A 21,813-nucleotide genomic window follows, 5' to 3' on the forward strand; every position below is an offset into this window, starting at 1 on the left:
AAAATATAAACAAAGAGATGGTGGAAGAAAGCTGCTCAAAAGGAATGATGAGACAGTGCTGGCCAGAGTGGGTATGGGCAGCATCAGTGGCCATTGAGAAGCGGCAGTTGTAGAGGCACTGCAGCAGACAAGGTTTGTCTCCTTGCCACTCTCGTTTCTGTTCACTAGAAAGCTCATGGCTTCCCGTATCCCCTGTAGTGATTCTCTCTTTTCTTATCTAGCCTGTTTTCCAGATCGTTATTAAAAGTTTATCTCAAATTGAGCTATAGTTCTGAGTCGAGCACCTGCTACCAAAGCTCTTCATGGTACTGAATCTATTATAGTTTCCATTTCCTTGAAGCTGCTGCCCTCTTTCTCGCAGTTTTGTGATCCCAGTCTCACTGATGCATTAACATTTAAACAAAAACAGAAATAAACCATTAATTTCTTTGCTGTTGTATTTGACAAAGAATATCTGAACTGGGGAAAAAGACTATATTACAAACTATGTGGAAGATTACTTTTTTTTTTCCTTTAAATAAGAGTAAACCTGTTTTCAGGTATAGGATGAAAAAACCCTTAACAAACATCTTCTGTAAAACATGAATTGCAGCCAAAATCCTGACTTTCTTCAGAAAAAAGGCAAAAAAATAGGCATATATTTCAGAGAGATGCATTCCAGCAGCCAGTTTGCCTTGTATGGAGGCATCGGGGCTAGAGGCGTGCTTCTTGAAGAACTGATGTTTTAACTAGAGTTATCATTTTATTTTCTTCTGGATTATAGTGGTGGAAACAAAATCGTAACAGTTTTCGCAAGCCACCTTGAATCACTGAGCAAAGAACATCACTTATTTTGATGGGTATCTTGAACATCCGTGAAAATATTCTTTAAAGAGTTCTTTAAAATGTCCTTTAAAAGAGTTTTGAGGATTATGGCTATAAAAAGTAACCTATGCAGTCAGAATACCTGAAATATAGCAAGTGAAAAGTGTGAAGTCATTCTGTCAGGGAGCTGTCAGACTCCTATGCGACTGAGTAAAATGAAAACACCTGACGTTGTGAATAACTTTTCCGGATTCCTTCTTTCTTCCTTTTTTCTCTCCCTCTCTTGGAGGGTTAGCAACCTGAACCCAAGTACCAGCCCTATAAAATATCAGGCGTCTGAGTGTTTGTTAGTCACTGGCGAAACAGATGGAATGCAAACGAGGTTCTTTATTAATGTGAGCGTATGATGTTCCTGGTTCCCATTACATGCACGCGCACACGCGCAGACACACATGGCGGGACTTCCCATGGGAGCAGGGAGATGAGCAGCCCGTGGAGCAGTGGGGCAGGTGAGGGTGCAGCGGATTTAGCCACCCGACGCCAACAGGCTTCTTTACTGCCTGATGCGTAGCGATTTCCTTGCTGCCTGAAGTTTATGGGTCTCTTTAGCCATCTGGTCCGTTGGGAGTGTTTGACCTTTACCTTCTCCAAACTCCAGGCCCCTGGAGCAAGCCTCCTACCCTCGCACCGTTACACCCGGCATCCTGCCCCCTGCTTTCCCTGCTTCATCCTGCCCCAGCTATCCCCAAAACTTGGTCCCCAAGCGTCCTGAGCAACGAGGTCCGTTAATCTCCGATGCCTCCGCGGGCTTGATAGAGACCACGTGGAGGAGCCACGTGCGCCGCGATGGCTGGTCTCCTACCACGCTGCCCCAGCGGCTGCCAGGAGCAGGTGTATCGCTCATACCCTGCTGGGGCTGGTTCCTGCCGGCTCATACCGGCAGCAGCTGGCTGCCGGTGCCCAGCTCTCTCGGCTACGAGCCTGCCTTGGCCCTGCAGCACACGCAGGGCCCGGCCGTGGCTCTGTGCTCTTCCACTGGGTTTTGGTGGGAGGGACGCCCGCTAACGGTGTGATGACAGGAGTTAAGAGCGCTCCCATCCTGTTCACAGCTTTCAGTTCGGGAACTCTGTGCTTGGGAAGTGATCTGTGGTGGTAGTCCGCGTTGCCTTTCCCCCTTTTTATTCAGGATTGATTCTTATCTCTTGTTATCGCCATAGCATACGTCCATCCCCCAGGAAGAGCAAGTGTTTTTATTCTGCCCCAGTTGGCATTTCCTGTGCCTTGAAGGCGCCCTGCCGGGGTAGACCGCGGTAGGCAGGAGAGAGAGCAGAGAAATGGGCGTCGGAGGTCAGATCATCATTCGCTAGCGTGAGGCAGAGCCTACTGGACGCTGTGAGGCGGCCACAGTTTTTGAGCCTGGTTGCCGAGTGAGCTTACATCAGGAAGGACTCCCAGCGCTCTTCAGGCCGAAGGGAAGACACGTGTGTGCACTACAGTTTCTGAAAGTACCCCGTAACGGAGGAGCCTTCAGAAAGTTCTCCTCCGACCTCAGCGTCACTCAGCTCTTTTCCCCTCTGGCGTCGGCTCGGAGCCGCGCTGGTGGCCGCGGCGGTGCGACGCGGCCCGCAGGCTTTGCAGGGGCCTCCAGAGAGTGGCGCCTCCCGGCGCGCGAAAAGCAAAGCTGCCTCACTGCAGCGGGGGCGTCTTCCGTCATTTCTCGGTGGTTTCCTGTACCATCAGGCCTTCAGGATGAGCTCAGACCATTTTACTGCGCGGTTTTAAGTGCCTGACCTTCCCTGAGATGCAACAAAAGGGTCCTAAGCTTAACAGTCTTTGCTACGGTAGAGAAATGCAGGAAAACAAGAGTAAATCTCCGTTTATCCATTGTCAGCGTATTAAACTGAACAAGGTGAATTTTAAGGTAGTTGGCATCAGTTTATTCAAAAATAGAAATAAATACAAACTTTCTGGCTTCTTCTATTTATTTAAATCACAAGAAAAACTACTTGCCTGGCTGAATAATTGCCTTCCTGACAGCCAGTTTTTTGGTTTTATTGTTTTACCTCACCTCCTCCGTTCATAGTTTTTTGCCAATTATTTCTCTTATGTTATTGTATACTCAAACACTTGATCGTTCCTGTATTTTTTGATCTTGTATATTTTTACTTCTTGTATTTCTGTACTCATTCAGCTGTCCATTTATAAGAATGTGTGTTATATTTTTCAAATGTTACAATTTACTTACCGTATTCAGACGAATCTGCATTTGTAAACACATGCATATGATAAAAACCCTAAGTGAACAATGAAACCCTGGTTTGGACAATTTCAGTATTTTCTAGTCTTTCATATGGATGAAGTTTGGAGCAATACATGCTAATCTTGAAACTTCTTCTTTATAACCTGGATTCCTGAAAACAAAATTCTATATTTTCATAGTGGTGAAGGGTTTTTTTGTCTTGAAGTAGAGCAGACCAATGTCTTAGCTTCTCATTGACTTATGTAAATTTACTGTGACACTTACCCATAATGAAAACAGAATATTTTCTCTTGAAAATATTAACTAAATATCCACATACATATATAAAGCATTTAAAACTAAACAGTATATTTTCTAATTTTCTTCACTGTCTGTCTCCAGGTATACGAATGGAAGAAACTGTAGAATATTATCAGACAGTATTTTATATTCCTTCTCATTGGTGCAAATTACAGTCTGAGATGAAAGTCATGGATGCGTCCCAAGAATTGTAGAGAGGATCAATTTATTCTCCCATCTCAATAAGAGATAAAATTAACTTTTTATGTGAGCCTCAAAAGGAAAAATGAGAGTACTGATATTATTTTGGGTAGTGTGGATTTCAGATATAAAAACAAGAAATTCTTTTAGTAATCCTTATTTTCAATCACTAACTTACTCTAATGATTGATTTAATTGCTGTTGCACTAGCAAGCAGCTTATCAGACTGAACAATAAACTGATATCTGCTATTTTTCTGCAGTATCATATTAATTTTTTTGTTGTCGATTATCCTTTGAGATGATAGCTTCTGCATGTTTCTTGCAGTTTTTACAATGTCAAAGTGGTCCATATCATGAAGTTGCTTCTGTGCGAAATATTGTTCTTGCACTGAAACTGATCGATGAGCAATTCAAGTGAAGAATTATAACGAAATGATATATTGAATAAGTGAACCAATAAACAGCTTTCCATTTGTAGTTACATTTTATCTTAGGGAATACTTTAAAAGAGCTGCTAAGCTTAAACACTTACATTGAGAAAGTACTGACTTAAAAGGCAACACTTTAAAGAAAAATAAATTGTGGACTTACTGCTACAACTTTTGGTGCTCTTTGGCTAGTAATGAAGCTACTAAGAAATGTCTAAGTGACTGCACTATGTCAAACCCCAGACTAATGTTTTTGGAAGCCCCCTTAGAATTGTTTTTTGTAGAAAGATAACTGTAGATGGGTGACCTTTCTCTAATGAAAGGGGAATATCAACTAATTATGAAATTGAATGAAAGAAAATGAAACGTATACAATGTTCCTTAAATATATATGATTAAATTCACTTTTCATTGAAATGTATGCTTGCAAATATAATACATACAGTTAAGTCTAAAACATATCTACTTTCCTCTGAACGCATTAGTTTTTCCTTAGTGTTTATTTCAACCCTGTCAATAAGAGAAGAATGACTTCCATCATTTTATCAGCTTTACTGTAATGTATCCTCTTAACTAAAGGATGTATTTGCCGGAGGAGAGAAAACCACAAAGAAAAATGCTTATTTCAAGTGCACTCTGTTCCCATAAATAATGCACATAAATGTGCCTTCTCTATTTCTTCACAGAACACTTTATGTGTCACAGTGATGAACGTACTGAATGCATTAGCAAAGATGACCAACAAGTCAGCATCAGTTGTTTTTAAACAGTAAGACTTCAATGCTACCATTAGTCTGTGACAGCAAGTATGCTCTTTAGTTACTTAGGAAGCTTTTCTTTAAGGCTTACATGAAGGCAACTGGAGTTTTGGGGGCTCAAAGAAAGAGTCAGCTTTTAATGAATAAGTTCATCATTGATTAAATTCTATCTCTTTTTGTAGGTCAAAGATGTAATGAAAAACATCATGGCTGGATTGCAACAGACAAACAGTGAAAAGATTCTGCTGAGCTGGGTTCGCCAATCAACTCGTAATTACCCACAGGTCAATGTTATCAATTTCACCACTAGCTGGTCTGATGGATTGGCTTTCAATGCACTCCTCCACAGTCACAGGTAGGAAAACTGACTCTCATTATTTCAGTGAACTTGTAACAGAGGGCTCTAAGAGGGCTTGAAAGTGATGTAGCTATTATAGTTGGGGTTTTTTTTTTAGCTATTTCTTGTGTGTGGACTTTTTTCGACCTTCTTTTAAATGGCTGCCTGTTTGCGTTGCTCTGGGTGCTGTTGAACCCTCTTGGGGATTAGAGGGTCCAGGCTTCGCCACAGAGCAACTGAAGATGGTCAGTTCAGATCGTTTTCTAGAAGTTCAATGTACAGCAAATGGAGGGTCTGAAGGAGGCGTACAGGCATGGAAACCCTTGAGAAGAGCAAGGAACAGATCCAAAGTTAAGCCTTTCAGGTCATCCTACAGGAAAGAGGACATTTTTCTATAGGAACCTAGAGGGGAACAGTGTAGTATTTGTTAAAAGCCACTGACAGTTACTGGATTGAAAGGAAGGATTTGAGGATTTGTCTTGAAAGGACACAGCAGGAGAAAGTAGACTTCTTTTCAAGACTTTTCATGTTATTCCACTAGCTGATTTACGTTTTCACCCTCTCTCAGAAGTTATCTTGTTCTAGTGTATGCTGTTTTAAAAAAAAAAAAAAAGATAAACTTTCAAAGTCCTTTAGTGGTTCTATGTACTTGACTTGGCTTAAGGAAAAGGTGCAGGTCAATCTAGCTTAAAGGTCTAGTTAGTGGGGTTCCTGCCACTATTGGTTTTAGACAATACTTATTTTCTAATGTTTTAAGCCCCGATCTGTCTCCTCCAGCTTCTATACCTCTTTCCTAAAGGGAGCTGTCCTGAAAGGTGACTAACTGCTCTGAGAATTGAGCACTGCTCTGAAAACTGCAACCTGAGAATTGAGGTTTTGAACAGATAAATAGGTACATTTGATTTAGTAAGAGATTACAGAGAGTTACAAGATAACAGTACAAGTTAAGCAATAATAATTTTTTTGTTTTTATTCTTGGTTACATTAAATGTTCAAAATCAGGCAAAATACTTCTAGAACAGAGACTGAGACAATACACATCTTCCAACTTCTGCAGCAAACAGCTGAAGATATTTCCTTCCGAAATTTTTACTGGCTTATGTAAATGTTTATAAATGAAACTGTCTGATTAAGTTCGTTATCGCAGTAGTCTGAAGGCTAACACTGGCAGCCATCTGGTCTTTTGCAGTGGCCACCTATGCCTTATACCTCCGTCCTAGTCACAGTGCAATCTTAGGCTTCTCTTGCTCTGAGGCTGTTTCTTGAGGCTGTATGTGCCTGAGATCACTGAGTAGACCTGACTGAATTAAGGTCCAAGAACTTTCAATTTACAGATATTGTGTGGTTGTAATGATAGAAGCAAGGCACAATTTTAAAGAAGAATTTTTTATATAAAAGGTCTTAATGCAGTCTTTCACCTACATTCAGTACTTACATTAGCAAGCAGCACCCCCATCCTGCTGTTTTTCTGCCATTGGTGCGCTCAGGCCTGCTACACTTATGTCTTTGTGATGTTGGCACAAGTGTTTGTGTAGGTGTTAGGACAACTGTGTTTAGGGAGCTAAATAAGAATAAAACTAAAATTTCCTGCAATAAGTACCTCTTTTCTCTTCTGCCTCATGTGCCTCTTAGACCTAGTAACAATGGTTATTCGGCAGTTGGTTCAGTAAGCTGATCCACTGAAAAAATTATATCTAGGTATTTTATTTGTTTTTGTGAACCATCTTTCTGTCAGATCAGATTGAGTTTCTGTTGCTATTCAGTCCCATGATCCAATGCAAGGGAAAGAAATAGTGAGGATGTGCACCTCCACTTTGGTAAGCCTGGGGAGTGAAGAACAGAAAGAGGGAGAGTGATACTGCTTCTTGTCAGTGGAGTCCACAGTTACACCATATTAGGTATGATGTTAAACTGCGTCCGGAGGCTGCTTCTCTAAGTGGAAATGCCAGTCTGTGCTGGATTAATGGGCTTGGAAAACTTCAGCCTTAACTCAACTCATAAGGATGCGAGTACTTCTTGCTTCTCCTTTAGTGTTCGCTACATCTCCAAAGCTGCCTTACTTTCATGATGGTGATTTCTTTTGGGGATAAGTTGCTGCGAGGAATCAATCGCTTAATCCTACAACAAAAAGCTTATTAACAGGCAGATAAAATACACAGTGACCATAATTATAACATGATACTTTTAGATATATTGATTTTACTTTGCAGAACATACAGTAACTGCTACATTTAGCTACTACTGAGATGGGGATTCAAAATGGTGATATTGTATGGTCGGTAATGCTCTTCACTTGTCGCATCAAACTACTGTTTTTAATTGAGCAAAAGCACTGCAATTACTTGTTTGAAATAATTATAACTCATTCATAGAATAATTCACTCATAACACACCTAAGACTAATGCTAGGCAATTTTGGAACAGGCATGCATATTCTTTCTTCTCAGTCATACATACAACATTTTACAGTCCGCTTTAGATGAAAGTTCATACAAGTTTCTTATTATTTGGGGGAAAGTAATTAATGCGTTTGGATACTTTGTTAACAGACTTTCGGACTTAACTGTGAAAAGTAGTCTTTACTGCAAGTAGTAGCTTCTCCTTTTGATGCTAAAGTGTTTGAGTTCAGCTCTCAGTTTAGCCAGAGATCAGCCATGAAACTTCCATTTTGACCCTCAGTCAGCAACATATGTGCTCAGTCTTCATTACGTTTAGTTGCTTTCTGGAAGAGAAAGCAGAGTGAGTCAGAAAAAAGGTCAGCCATACCTGGAAAACCTGGTATGATGATGAACTCAGATGGTGGATCTGGTGCTAGCATGGGTATTTTTTGCAAATATTAGTGCTGTTCCTGGACTCTCTGCTACTAAAAAAAAACAAACCAACAAAACAAACAATAATCTCAGAAATTCTGAAAGAATAATGATACTAGCCAAAAATTTCCATATTATTTAGGCTCCCCTAAAGGAAGGGAACCTTTCCTAGTAGTATGAAAGTAATTTCTTTTTAATGTCAGTAGGAGTCAGTCTTTCAGAATATATAGGTATTTTCTTTTCTAAACTCAGTCCTATTTCATTTGCTTATAAAAACAGTGCTTCCTAATATTATTATTATGGTATAAAAAATGGGTTTTGACATAAAGTACTAACTTGTTGAGATCACCTACTACATTCTCTGGTTAGTTTTCTTGTCTATCTAAATCACAATAGTATTTTTACAATTAGTTTTTTTTTTTTTAATGTTTCAAGCCTTTTTTTAGTAGCTGTATCAAAAGATACGTTACACTCTGTTCTGTATATTACCACAGCTGAAATTTTAGCTGAGTGCTCAAATTTTTAAATTGTAATTTACTAGAAATAGATTTAATTAACATTCTTCTTCCAGAAAACATTACATACAGTAAGCAGAATATTTTTAGGCATGCTGTTTTAATGTGCTTTCAAAGGAAATAAAACAGTTCTTTTACCAGCTCAGTTATTTTACAACTTACAACAGATAATGGCAAATAATTTTGAAGGAAATACAAATAAAAATTAAAATAAATAACGGTATATGCTATATACTATGTTTACAGTAGTTGTTGCATCTTTGATTTATCCTTCAAGCAGCTTTCATGTTCGGCCTCCATTTACAGCCTCTTGTTACATTTGTGTTGCAGTAGCTTTGTCTGTGGACAGTTCCTTTTGACTGCAAGGTAAGGAAAGGGATAAGAGTATCAACAGAAAGTTGACTGAATTGATAAAGCTGAGAGATAAATTTATATCTCCTCTTAGCTTTGATGTTAACACTCTGTAATTGCTACTAATTATACATATTCCATCTCGCCATCTGGTCGTAGAAAAAAACAAAACAAAACAAAAAAACCCACAAACCTCAACCTCTTTTTCATTATGTTTATGTATTTTTCTATATATACCATATACTTATGGAGTCAGTTGCTAAATAGCATTCACCTGTTTCACCAGCAAGTATCAAGAGGGAGTGATGGTGTGAAATGTTTGAGAATATACACTATGTAACAGAAAACATTAAATTCACCACAGTCCATTCCTCCCTGTCAAGGAATAAACACATTGAAAATGTGTTATACCTTTATCTCTCTTTTGTTTGTACTACTGCTATATTTCAGGTATCTGCCCTCCGAAAACATCTTAGATAGTACTAAGTCATCTTTGTTCATGGGTGAGATGCAAGAAGCTCAAAAATTGAGAGAAAAACATTAGGATAAGCTTGTTGAAGTGCCGTGACGACATACCTGCCCAAACACAAATGCTCCAGCTCAGAACTCCCTAAACTCCTTAATTAAACTTTAAGGATTAATGCTAGTTTCAAGAAGAGGATACTGGCTGATCCGATCTAGTGTAGTTCTTTTTGCATTAATAATAATTAAATGGCTACAAGGCTTAAAAATAAAGTAGAAGAAAACCAATCCCTGTCCTTTAGCTGGTGATATTTTCATTTCTTATACATAATATTTTCTGGGATAGGTATTTTTTTTTAATAGGTTCAGAGAGGAGTGCAGAATTGATAAGTGGATGAAAATTCTCAGTGCCTTCTTGAATGAATTAAAAGAAAGTAGGAGAGTTGCATGAACCACTGGATATGTAGACATAATACACTGTAAGAGCAGTACTCTCAGTGGAAAGCATCATCTCTCGTATTTTTTTAACCTAGCCTTCTCTTGCTTGTGGCTGACAGTTTTGTTTCCATCAGATATTTCTAATGCCCTTTCTCTGGTTATTTTTCAAGAGCCTACTCTGAATAGATATTTCCATCTGTATAATTACCTTCTCTCTATGGATATTTATGCTCAACAGCTATTGCTCTCCTTTTAATATTGAGTGTGAGAGGCAGCGCAGCTCAGGGTGCTTTACAAAGCTGCCAGGGCACATCAGGGGGCCCGAGGTACACATTTTCAGAATAAAAAGATAAATTTGGAATGCATTTCCATGAACAGTGTGTTCTACATTGTACTGAATAAACAAAGACAACAGCTGTGAGGTGGCATCACCTTCCTAGGAATATCAGAAAACTCAGCAGTTGTGGTAAGGAAGAGGAGCCAGTCCTGCTACTGTTGAAACTGTCCCTACTTCAAGCTCTAGATCACAGAGAGCTTTTCTTGTTAACTTCTGGTAATCTTTTTGCTCCACATGGGTCTCAGAAAGATCTTTGCCTTTTTCCTCTAACTTTACTCAGGCTATTTCTGGCCCTTTAATCAAGATTTTCAAGTGGGAGCAAGAAGCACTCATTAGCTTCCTTCTCGCTTCTTTAAAATGCTTGAACGTAGGCCAGGTGACTGCCTGAGAAATTAGCACTTCACTGCAGCTGTCTTTGCTTCAGGATTGCAGATTGTGGAGGGGAGAAAGGAAACTGCATTAAAAAAAAGAAAAGGTCCTGGTTAGAAGAAGCAGAAGTATGCTGTAGTAAGCTATAGGGAAAGCAGAAGATGACAGTATGAAGCTGTATGAGAATATTTTTGTTTTGACAGGTCACTGGGTTGCTTGCTACTTTATGTTAGTGGCTGCTGGTTTGTTTAAACTGTGAGAAAACTGGAGATGCCAGCAAGATTTTCCTCTATAGGCAGAGCTAGTTCAATGATGAAAAAACAATTTTCCTTTAAAAAGGAGGCAATAAGTTTTATGGTATGAATGTGGCTCCTCTCCACTTACACTTATAGAAAGTTTTTGTGAATTAAATCTGTAAGTTGCTTTTTTGCTAAATTACTTTGAAGCTCATTATAACCTTAGATAGATATTAAAACTGCCTAAGGAAATGGCCTATTATACATGGAGGACTTTTTTTTGTAATGTTCATAATTACTGTTGTGTAATTATTTTTTTACTGAGAGCTGTATAAAAGTTATAACTATAAAGGTTGCCTATTTAAAGGCTTATGATAAGCTTCATTTAAGAAATGCTAAAGAAATGAAAATTATGGGACTACAGCAAAATACTATGATGTGAACACATCTTCAAAATGTTTTGCAGCCTTCCTTCAAAATTGTCCCTTTGAGGTATATGGGGGAAAAAAATCTTAAGGTTTATATAAACTGTATTTTTTCTGTTTTTTTCTCCCCTAGGTCCCTCTGATTTAGCATTTTGTTCTTAATCTAGAAATGGAAATATGTATTATGCATTAAAGTTAGTACTGTTATTAGGAGACTTAGTATTTTGAGTGTGCAGTATGTGTGACCAGCTTCAATCCACTTTGTTTTTCTTACTTTCCTTGAATCTTTACATCTTAGCAGAATTCAGCATCTCTCCAGGATTCACTGTCATACACATCTTAGAGGAATTATTAATTTTCTGTTCATATGGGAAAACCTTATTGGAATGACCAACCATATCTGAAGTAGATAAAGCAGCAGGCCTCCAGAAATCCTGTTTTTTCTTCACTGCTTATAAACTGCTTTTTTCCTGTCTTAATTTCTATGTCTGCACTCTCTTTTTATTATAGGTTTAGAATTAGCTTTCCATTTTTGACGAAGATTTAGTAAGTGGTCTCTGAGGAAGAATAGGAGTAGGCTTTCAAGAACCTGTATGTTTCTCTTAGAAGTCTCCCTAACTACCAGGGCTGATGCTATGTGGATACAGCTGTGTTGGGCTGGAGTTACTGGACACAGTCATCAGCAGTATGCCTCTGAATTTTGTTTTTTGTGTTCCTTGCTTTAAATCTGATGGTAACCTGTTGCTTTTGTAGTGATTGTGGCTGGTCTTATCCACGACTTTAATTTCCTGCATAGAGGCATGGCAGGATTTTCCTGGCCTTATAGTACTCCAGATTCACTTATCTCACCTTGACTGATCTACTGCCACCATAAGTTATGGAACTGTAATACAAAACAACTGTTCCCTTTTATACTTAATGACCAGGTATTTTCCTTACAAATATACTTTGAAAAACATCAATTTTGTTTTCTCCTTTTTTTCTTTCTAATTAGTTATAGGAAAGAACTGCCAGAACAAAAATTACCTGATAGTCAATGTAACGTTTGATTTTTCAAATATAAAATTTCTAGCTGAAACACTAATCCTTTCAATTTTGGCTCTCCACAGTGGTGGTATAAACTACGAAAAGGTCAGTGCTGTTTTAGCTAATCAGCTAGTGGGTTGCTGGAGCTCAACATGTTCTAGTTATTCCTGACTCTTTGGAACATGTATCTGCTCGTAGGTTTTCAGAAAGAGGAGTGAACTCTGCTACTTATGTCTGCTGGGCTTTACTCCCTATCAGTGATGAACCAAGCTGCAGACTAAAGAACACATCTCCTCTCCCTTTGTACCATTTGAACAATATAGAGAGAGAGCAAATCAAAAGGTTGAGACTCAGTATTCCCTTTGATATCTTTTCTCTACTCTTTCACACCTGCTTACGCCTATATTTAAAACTCCCTAGCAAGCCAGTTGTTAGCTTTTAAAAATCCCTGAAACATCAAAAGAGAATTTCAGCTATTTGCTGTATATTACAGTCCTTAAAATCTTCTATGCTGTAATCTCTCCGGCGAGAGTACTTGGCAGCATCTCCCCTTAAATATACACAGCGAGACATCTGAACAGACATCATACTGAGAAACTGACATTTCAAACTGCCATTATGATACTCATATTCTAGAGATGGGGTCACTGAAGTGTGTGCATATGTAGTCAAGTTTGTGGGTTTTTTTTTTAAAACAAAAGGAAAATCCAGAGAGTTAAATTGCTGTTGGAATAAGGAGAGCTTTTGAATGGGTTGGTGGGGGAGAGGGGGGGCTTGTTTTGTTTTTGATTAAGTTAGTGCTCTCAGAGCTGAGATGCAGTAAATGGCTATGTACTTTGGAGTTGGCTTGGAATCTGCACTCTTTTCATTTTATGTTTACAATATGAAGATTCATAAGAAAGCAGTCAGTGGTTTACTGAAGAGCTCTTACTACTTATCTTTTATAGTTGTGTCTCAGAGAGTTCCAATTCTTGCCATCTGTAACAGGGATGAAAGAGAGATGCTGTATATGCTGTGTATGCTACACATAGACACATATGCAACAGAGCTACCAAGCACACAAATTCAACCAAGATGTTCTATAGCATGGCATTATCTAAAACTTTTTTGTTACTGAAACTTTTCCATGTAAGACTGTTTGGGGGAGTTAAAAAACAACAAACAAACAAACATTTTTGCCCTTCATATGTCTTATATTGAGAATCCTACCTTTACAGAAGATGGGATGGTAATAGTTTTGGCCTACCTGGACCCATTAACTTCAAATTTGCTTCCTGGATTATGCAATTGAGAAGCTGGATGAAATTGAATATGTAAGATAATATCCATGATGACAAAGATTTCTCAAGAGGAATGAGACAATACCGTGTCAACCTTCAGTGAATAGCTCTTAATGTTATTGTTCTTCCCTAGAGGAGTACTGACTGGCTAGGAGAAAGCATATTCCTATATATAAAATCTTACATCACCAAAACAGCCGTGACTGTGTATAGTTAATGTGCTGCTCAGAGCAACGCACCTGTGATTTAGGACTTCAAACCAAATCCCTGCAAAAATATTTTGAGGTGGGGAGGAGGTTCTTCAAATGCCATTCTTTTCTTTCCTTGTCCTAAGCACTTTTGTCTCTGTGGTTAATCTTTTCACGCTATAGTCTCTATATATTTATTTTGAGCAAGACTTCCTGCAAAATTTTTAAGAAAGTAGACCTCTGTGATTACAGTAATGTTCCCTTTGCTAAATTTGTTTTATGAGCTTATGCATTCTCTGGTATATTCAAACCAAAAAGTGTTCTATTTGAAGAGAATAAAGAAATAAATAATTTGCATGTACCTGTAGAGTAGGATGTAGGTGTAAGGAAAAAAAACTGTGCTGACATAATCTATGTTTTAAAAATGCTTGTATTTTAGTACATAAACCGCAGTCTATCAATCAGATCACAGACTTCTTACACCCATTATTAGAAAGAGAGCTAATCACCTCTTAAGTTCCCCATCTTCTTCCTCCTCTCCCCAGCCATATTTTAGTATTTTGCAGTCTTTTTGCTTATTGAAGGAGTAACTAAGAGCAATACCACTATTCCTAATTAACATTTAAGAATCTCTGTATAGAGAAGCAAAATAGTTTATAACTTAATTTTTACTGTGTAAATCACTCCCCTCTGTTTAGAAGAAACCGGAGAGCAATAGTGTGTAACTGGAAAATTACTACCACATATAGCATTTTTCCTTCGCTCTCTTGATGTTATTGCAGTATGATGCAGTCGATGCTTTTTGCCATCAATTATAGCTATAGGAAACTTTATTTAAAATGAACTTTGAAAATTAATAAAAATGTAAGTAAATCTGTAATAAATAATTGCAACATTTTGATTAAGTATATAGATAAGATACTTGGTTTATCTGTAATTAAAATTACATATTTAAATGTTGTTTGATTTAGAACAGAGTCCAAATCACATAGCGTAGTTATTTTTCCTCATATTATGTGCATATTACAGAATACCTGATTAAACTTTTCTTTCCCCGGAATGCCTGATAACAAATTTTGATTTCCTAATAGATAAATATTAGATAAAATGCTAGCAATCACAGTATATTAACATTATTTATATTGTGAAAAGTACAAATGATAATACAAGGTCTCAGACTGTATATCTGCACTACAATTCAATTTTGTTGGTTCTGCCTCTTCCTTGTGCTCTAGTGCTTTTACTCATATCAGCTAAAACCTATGATGGAACTACTGTTTCATACTCATCTGAAAAGTACGCATGTTTCTAAAGGTTTTCCCAGGAAAAGTGGCATGTGCGGTTATGCTGCATGTGTCCCTAGGTCATAACTTCTTGAACCTGTTGACCAATTTCATTCAGGTATGATAGAGGGCTGGAAATCTCAGCAGCAGTTACATTCTTAGAACTGTAGTGAAAATCTGCTGGCTGGAGAGTGAAGGAAGGCAGCAGAATGAACTTGGCGGTTGTCTGTCCTGCTTGGCCTGCCATGAGCCATTCCCACTGTGCACAGCCGCGGCATGTAACCATTCTTACCCAGGCAGAATTTAGGAGTGAAAGAGAGCAAGCGAGCCTGCTCTGGGCATTTTGGGTAGTTGCAGAACCAAAGGACTACGGGTGAAAAGAGAAGATTTTGAGGACTGAGGCTATAGGCTGGTGGGACTTGGTGGGGAAGAAGAAATGTGGTTCATGTGATAGTGTTGGATACAGATGAGTACAGGATGCAAATCCATTAGATACCTAGCTTCTTCAGTTCCAGTGTTGATTGAGCAAGTTCTTTAGTTTAAAAAAAAAAAAAGGAATCACTGATCCTGATGGATAGTAGTAGAAATACATAATTAAATCTAATGCTAACAAAAAAGAAATTGACTGTTCCTTTTATGTTTGCTTTAGACCGGACCTATTTGACTGGAACACTGTTGCTTCTCAACAGTCACCTGTACAACGATTAGACCATGCCTTCAGCATAGCCAGGCAACACTTGGGCATAGAAAAACTTCTTGATCCTGAAGGTTAGTATCAATTATGTTCTTTCTTCTAGATGGAAAATCAATTTTTCCATGCTTTTGGTTGTAAATGAGTTATAGCTCTTTGCACAAGAATTTAGCATTTTAAAAGAAATCAGAAACTGAAGCAAAATCCTTCAGTTATTTATGTTTAGATATTAACTACTCACTATTGAAATGCCATACGAACTCCTTATATGTACAGACTCTACAGCAGGTTTTTACAGCCCTGGGGCCAGAGTTTTAATATATGTTCACTGAATGTAAGCTGTCTCAATAACTGGCTGATACATATTTCAAAGATTTAGCACATCTACGGTTTTTATATCTTCAGCACATCTACAGTTTTTGTATCTTCAGGAGAGAGCATGAGTTTGAATTGCCTTTTATTATGTATTCAAAAAGTGGATTTAAGCTTAAGGTACTTGTATCTTAAAAATATTGTTTTTATATCTTCTGTATACTGAGATTTGTTAGGGTGACAGAACTCATTGTATATTACTTATTATTTAGCCTCATATTTAATAGACTTGCCTATTTTATATTACCTCATTTTAGCTCTTAATTGTTCTAGTGTAAATTTTGGGTTAAATATCATCATTGGCCTAGACCAGTGGTATTTTTGATCATTGATATTGACTGAGTTAAGCTGAATCTCATTATGAGAGATTTTGAAAATTTCTTTTCTCTCTTGTACTTCATTACGCAGTTATGTTTGGAAAGGTCCTCATTTTTCACATAATCTTATTAATTTTGTCTATTTCTGTATATTCTCCACCCTACTTCCTTTATTTCTAAGAGGTTAAATAATTTCCGTCAGTGACAAAACATTTTTAAAACATTCTTCACTACTACAAGATGTTGAACAGCTGTTGTATTTACTTTGTAGGTATGCCTTTTTTTATGTGCACCATCTTTTTCCACACTGTGATCCATATGCTATGTTTTCATTCAGGTTCCTACCAATTTGCTTATTATGCCAATAACAAATGCAGTCTTTTCGTGTTTGTCATGTTTCACACTCAGTGGCTGAGCACAAGGTGAATTTTTGATGGAAAGAACAAGGTTTTAACAAAATGTATGAATGAATCTAAAACCTATTGTCAGGTCTCTTAATATTTAAGTATAACAGGGTATGTGTCAAGACTGTGCTAATACCCTTGTATCTGTTATATTTACATAGGAGAATTATAGGAAAAAGCTATCTGCTTGTGCTGTAGATAAACATCATGAAGTTCTCTGCTTCTGTGACTGAGCATATAACCCTACTGCTTTGTAAAGTGAAAAACTGTTAGAGGAGATGTTTTAATTTTAAGACAGTGATATTTTGCACTGCCTAGAATTAAAAGAGAAATATCATATCTTAGGCAGTGCTCACGTTTGAGCAGCAACTAAGACTTGAGAGTCAAAGATGACAGGCACTTGCCACCTCAAAGGTGAAAACTTAGTGAACCCCTCCTGTGTTTTGTTCCAGTGTGGAGTCAAACAGTTCCACTTATAGCAGAAAGGTAGTAGGTTTTTGCACTTTTGGAACTTGCGGAAGAAGTACTCAGTAAAAACAGTAAAGAAGTGTTTGCTAGTATATCACCTTCCATTTCAAGAACTGAACTGTTGTGGACCACCACAGTAGGGACAGGCTTACTATGTGCTAAAGCATGAGATGCAGCTCATGGGCTCTGAATGAGCTTCGAATTGAAAACTTTATTGTACAACTGAATAGGTATAGCTGCAGTCTCTGCTGTATTTGTTTGAACTTTCTTCTTAAAATATGTTAGTGAATAAGTTATTTTCTGGATGCACAGATGATTTTTTAGTTAGATGTTTTATTCTGTTTTTGGCCAAGACATTTATTTGCAGTTGCTTAACCAACAGCTGAAAAACTCTCCAATGCTGGTGGTTTTCCAAATGTGTGCTATAATTATTTACTATTTAATATTGTAGAATTGTGGAGCTTGCCACGTATTATTTTTTCTCCGCTCCAGATAAAAAACTGCAGACCTTTTAAAAAGCATAATGAATTCTGCACCTGTTTATAATGAATTTGTTTGACTACAACAATTTGGTTTGCCAGTACCTGATGGTTACCTATTTCTTAAAATTCATTTGATCCTGTTATTTGTAAAGTAAACTCAGTATCTCTGTTTACCAGTTCAGTGCATTTTTAAAAATCTTTTTGACTATCTTTGATTTTAAATCAGTTGAACTATACCTACCTCCCTTCTACCTTGTGCTGGATGACAGTTGTAAGTAATTTTCAGGAGAAAAGAAGTCTGTCTTGAAAGTAATAACAAATTTGTCCCTAGACTGGTAAGTAGAATTACTGGTATATCAGTAAGTGAGGAACCCTGTTTGAATATTGCAGCATCCTTTTTCTGTAATTTTACTATTCTGCGATCATAATTTTTGTAATACTGGGGATATGTGTAAAGCAAATACACTTGTCTCCAAGAATGTGCAGACAGATGTGCTAGGTGGCCTTTTTCTTTTCAGATGGCATAGGTGAGAACGCTGGACCTGTTCCAGAGCCAAAATTTTAAAGATACACAGTTGTAAAATTTTTCCTGATGTAAAAGTTGCAAGGGTGGCTGTTTTAAAAAAAATGGAGGGGGGAAGATTTCCTTCCTCCCCTTCTTCTTCCTTGGAATAGCTATGGAAAATTCATCTCTTTCTTTTTGACTGAATCTTGGCAGTGAGTGAAGCATAAGCAGGGTTATGTATATCCTGTGCATGATCACTGTGGCAGTAAGGAAAGATAATCAGGAAAAAATAAGAAGATGTGAGAGAAATTAGTGGATGATAGAAACTGTGCTTTAGAAGAATTAATTAACACCAAGTGATTTGTGGGCAGGATTTTGAAGTAAAAATGTTTTTGCAAATTGAACTTTTTGGGCCAAACTCATACATAACTCACTCATACATAACTCACTCAAACATAACTCACAGTGACCTTTTGTTGTAAGATATTTTTGATTATGGAGCTCAGATGTTTAAAATCTTGTTAATACTTTTTGTGATCCTTTAAGAAGAAAAATATAGTTATTTTCCTTTGCATATTCAGGATTAATATTAGTGAGTCATATCACATTCCACTCAAAATGCCATGTAATGAACATTGCCAAAACAAGTCACTTTAACATAGTGATTTTTATTCAAATTTGAATGGCAGAGCTGGCATATAGAATTTTTTTTCTGTAATAATGTGTTTAATGTGGGTTTTTTTTATGTGATTTCTCTAAAATTAAAAAAAGGACAGTCACTCTTGGTGCAACTAACTTGGGAAAAAGCTGACCAAGTTTTATGCACCTTTATGATGGCTGTTGTGGAGTTCTGGTGTTTAAATTTGTGTTGCCTTAAAGATTTTGGTCAACTGTTTTCAGTATAAATAACTCAGGTTATTAATAAAGAACTCAGGTTCTTTTCAAGTTAGAGTGTTTTAGATACAATTAACATAACGTTCTGTGAATATTTTTCTTTTAAAATTATTCTAAAGAACTTGAAGGGAAGGGTCTTCAGCTCCCTATGTTCCTTGCTTGTTATTCTAAATTATTGTTATATCTGAGAAATGAGTAAGGTGATGGAGATATCTGCAGTGTTTTTTTGGTATGTGTTAACTTTTAGCTCCTGTCAGCAAAAGGCTTGAAAGATCTTAAGAGAATAAACCAGATGATGTCAATGTTCGTAATTATAATTCATAATATATAAAAGTTTGAAAAATTGATCTAGCTGTGAAGATTAACCTGTGCCTTTTAATAATGCCTGATACCAGTACCTGTGCTTACATCTTTTAGTAGTTGACTAAACAAAATGTAATACTGCAGGATCTGTGCTTTCATATCTTCCTGAGCTTGCATAGGCTTCTAGAAGGCATTTGCAAATGTGATAGCAATGGAGAAAACCTTGACTTTAAGCATTTGTTCTGTTGATCATCAAATTTTGTGTTAGTAGAAAAGAAACAATACAACCATAGTGAAATGTAATTTAGTATCTGTTTGGCTCTGTACTTAAGTTTTGATACAAAAATAGGACTGGCTTTAGCCCCTTCAGAGAGGGGAACTCTTCTTATTCTCAAGCAACTTTTTAAATACCCACAAACACAGCATAAGACAAATAAACAGCAAATAAATGTCTTATGCTCAGCAGCATTTAATAATTAAATGTTATTGGATGCATATTTAATTTTACCTGTGAACTATGGTGGCTGTTGCCTCCAGCACCCATTCTCAGTAGCTAAGTAAAACCCAGGAAGTTACAGCAAACACTTAGTTTAATACTCCACCAATTTTGCTAGGAAATTTTTGTAATAGTTCTGTTCATACTATATGCTATAACATGCTTAAATGAGAAGGAAATGGAAAATGATTATTAAACATTTTGAAATGACGTAGTAATCTTTAAAGTGATGCCTGGCTTTTCAGGCACAGGCAGCATCAGCTGGTAGGCAAAATGAAGACAACCCTATAGCTTGCAGCACCGTCTGTTACCCGTATAACTGTCAGAGAAAAATGCTGGTGGAATTTCCTGTATGTCAGTGCTGTACAATACCAATTGTTCTGTGAAAACACTTGTCACGTTGTGGTGTGGGTGCTTCAGGGTAAAACACACATGACCTACAGTAACAGTAGGGCCTGCTGTCTCAGCAACCGCGTCTGGGACTAGGTCTGAGGTGTGTCCTCCTTCCCCCTGCAGCGAGAGAGCGGCAGCGTGCTGGCAAGGGCAGCCGTGCGAGATGAACTGTCTGTGTGCTCCCTTCAAGCGATAATCCTGCAGTTCTTGGTTTAATGAACTTGTGCCTGCTGTCATTCTTCTGAGTTTCAAGCTTGTTTGCGCTAGCTCAGTAAGAAATAGACTGTGAAGTTATGTAATGGTATTTCAGCTGTCCTTTTTGGGGTGAAGTAATTATCCAGTTGCTTATGATTTACTGTGTAGCCTGATAAAACTTCATTTAATCTATCTCAGTCACATTTTCCATATTTTCCCTTAATTTGCACTGATAACATGAGTTCTTGGCACAATTATTAAGTGATAATGAGGCTCAGCCAGTTTTCCATTTGATAACGTTTTTGTTTGATCTTGACTTTGCATGCTTCTATATCTCAATAGGAATGGACTCTACTATACCTATAGCACAGAGGAGAGGGAAAAAAATGTCAGCATTGTAGTGCATGAAGTTGTTAACCCTGTCTGTACCCAGTAGTTGTATAGTTGGTGATACTGTTTTCTTATTTATCTTGTTGCTCATGTTCTCATATATGGCTGATGTCAAGGGAGTGCAATACGAGAAGATACTTGTTTTCTAGCATACCCTAAAAAGTTTAGAAAGGTTTTGCCTAGTACGTTTTTTGTGTGTGCTTAAAAAAAAAAAAAAGGGGGAGGAGGAGAGTCAGAAGCAGGTGTGTTTGCTATTGTGCTGCTGAGAGCAGTCAAGGAAAATGTTAGAATAGAATTTAGAAATCATTGCAGCAGCTGCACAAAAACTTTGATTTTAGAATGTTAAAAAACAAAAAAAGCATTGTTTCCTTCAGGCTCCTTTTGCTTCTCAGTTCCTGAGATAATTTTGGTAAACAATAAGAAAGTCTATAGAATTCACAATAACAAAGAAGTTGCTAGTTACAGAATGTTACTACTGGACTATTTTAAAAATATTTGGAGAGGTTTAGGTCTGGAGCTGCCTTTTAAACTAATCCCACTGGCTTCTTACTAGCAGTAAATTGTCATTTGGGAAACTGTTACACTAGCTATGAGATTGAATATAGATCTGCAGGAGTCTTCACTTCCATTGCCAATCTTACGATTTATCCAGCTGTAAAGTTAATGGATCTGCTAATTGCTAATCTTCAGAAGAGATTATAGTCTGATCATTGATGCTTTTAATGCACGTATCTGTAGTGACAACAGGCGATTTATCTTTGAGAGCTCTATTTGTATATTTGTTGGTCCAAATATTCAATATTCTGTCAGTATTTGAGCCACTGTATGAAAGCTAGGTAATGCAAAACCGTGTTCCTTTACTGACAGTCAGACAAGTTTGGGTTAGCAGTAAAAAAATTACATATATTCTAATATCTAATTGCTTTTGCTTGTGTTTCAAAATTAGCAAGATACCAATTGCAACATAGCTAGATGCAATGGCTTTGGCAGTTATTTAAGCATGTAATTTGTGTTTCCTGAGCATTATCACCTGATCTGTTCAGATATTATCCAGCTGTCCAGTTTGAGTGTTTCCCTGGATTGTATGATTACTGGATATTTTTGGCTCAGACAT

General features: G+C 37.4%; 1 protein-coding gene across 10 annotated transcripts in view; it reads left to right on the forward strand.

Moving 5' to 3' along the window:
- Positions 1–21,813, forward strand: part of DMD (dystrophin) — a 1,217,172-nt gene that overhangs the window by 285,885 nt on the left and 909,474 nt on the right. For all 10 annotated transcript variants that reach the window (XM_068917030.1, XM_068917051.1, XM_068917057.1 and 7 more), the window contains exons 6-7: positions 4,915–5,087; positions 15,439–15,557. In XM_068917030.1, coding sequence (XP_068773131.1) covers positions 4,915–5,087; positions 15,439–15,557 — 292 coding nt within the window. The remainder of the gene's footprint in view (positions 1–4,914; positions 5,088–15,438; positions 15,558–21,813) is intronic.

The sequence above is a fragment of the Struthio camelus genome, chromosome 1 (genome assembly GCF_040807025.1).
Source record: "Struthio camelus isolate bStrCam1 chromosome 1, bStrCam1.hap1, whole genome shotgun sequence".
Taxonomy (NCBI): Eukaryota; Metazoa; Chordata; class Aves; order Struthioniformes; family Struthionidae; genus Struthio; species Struthio camelus.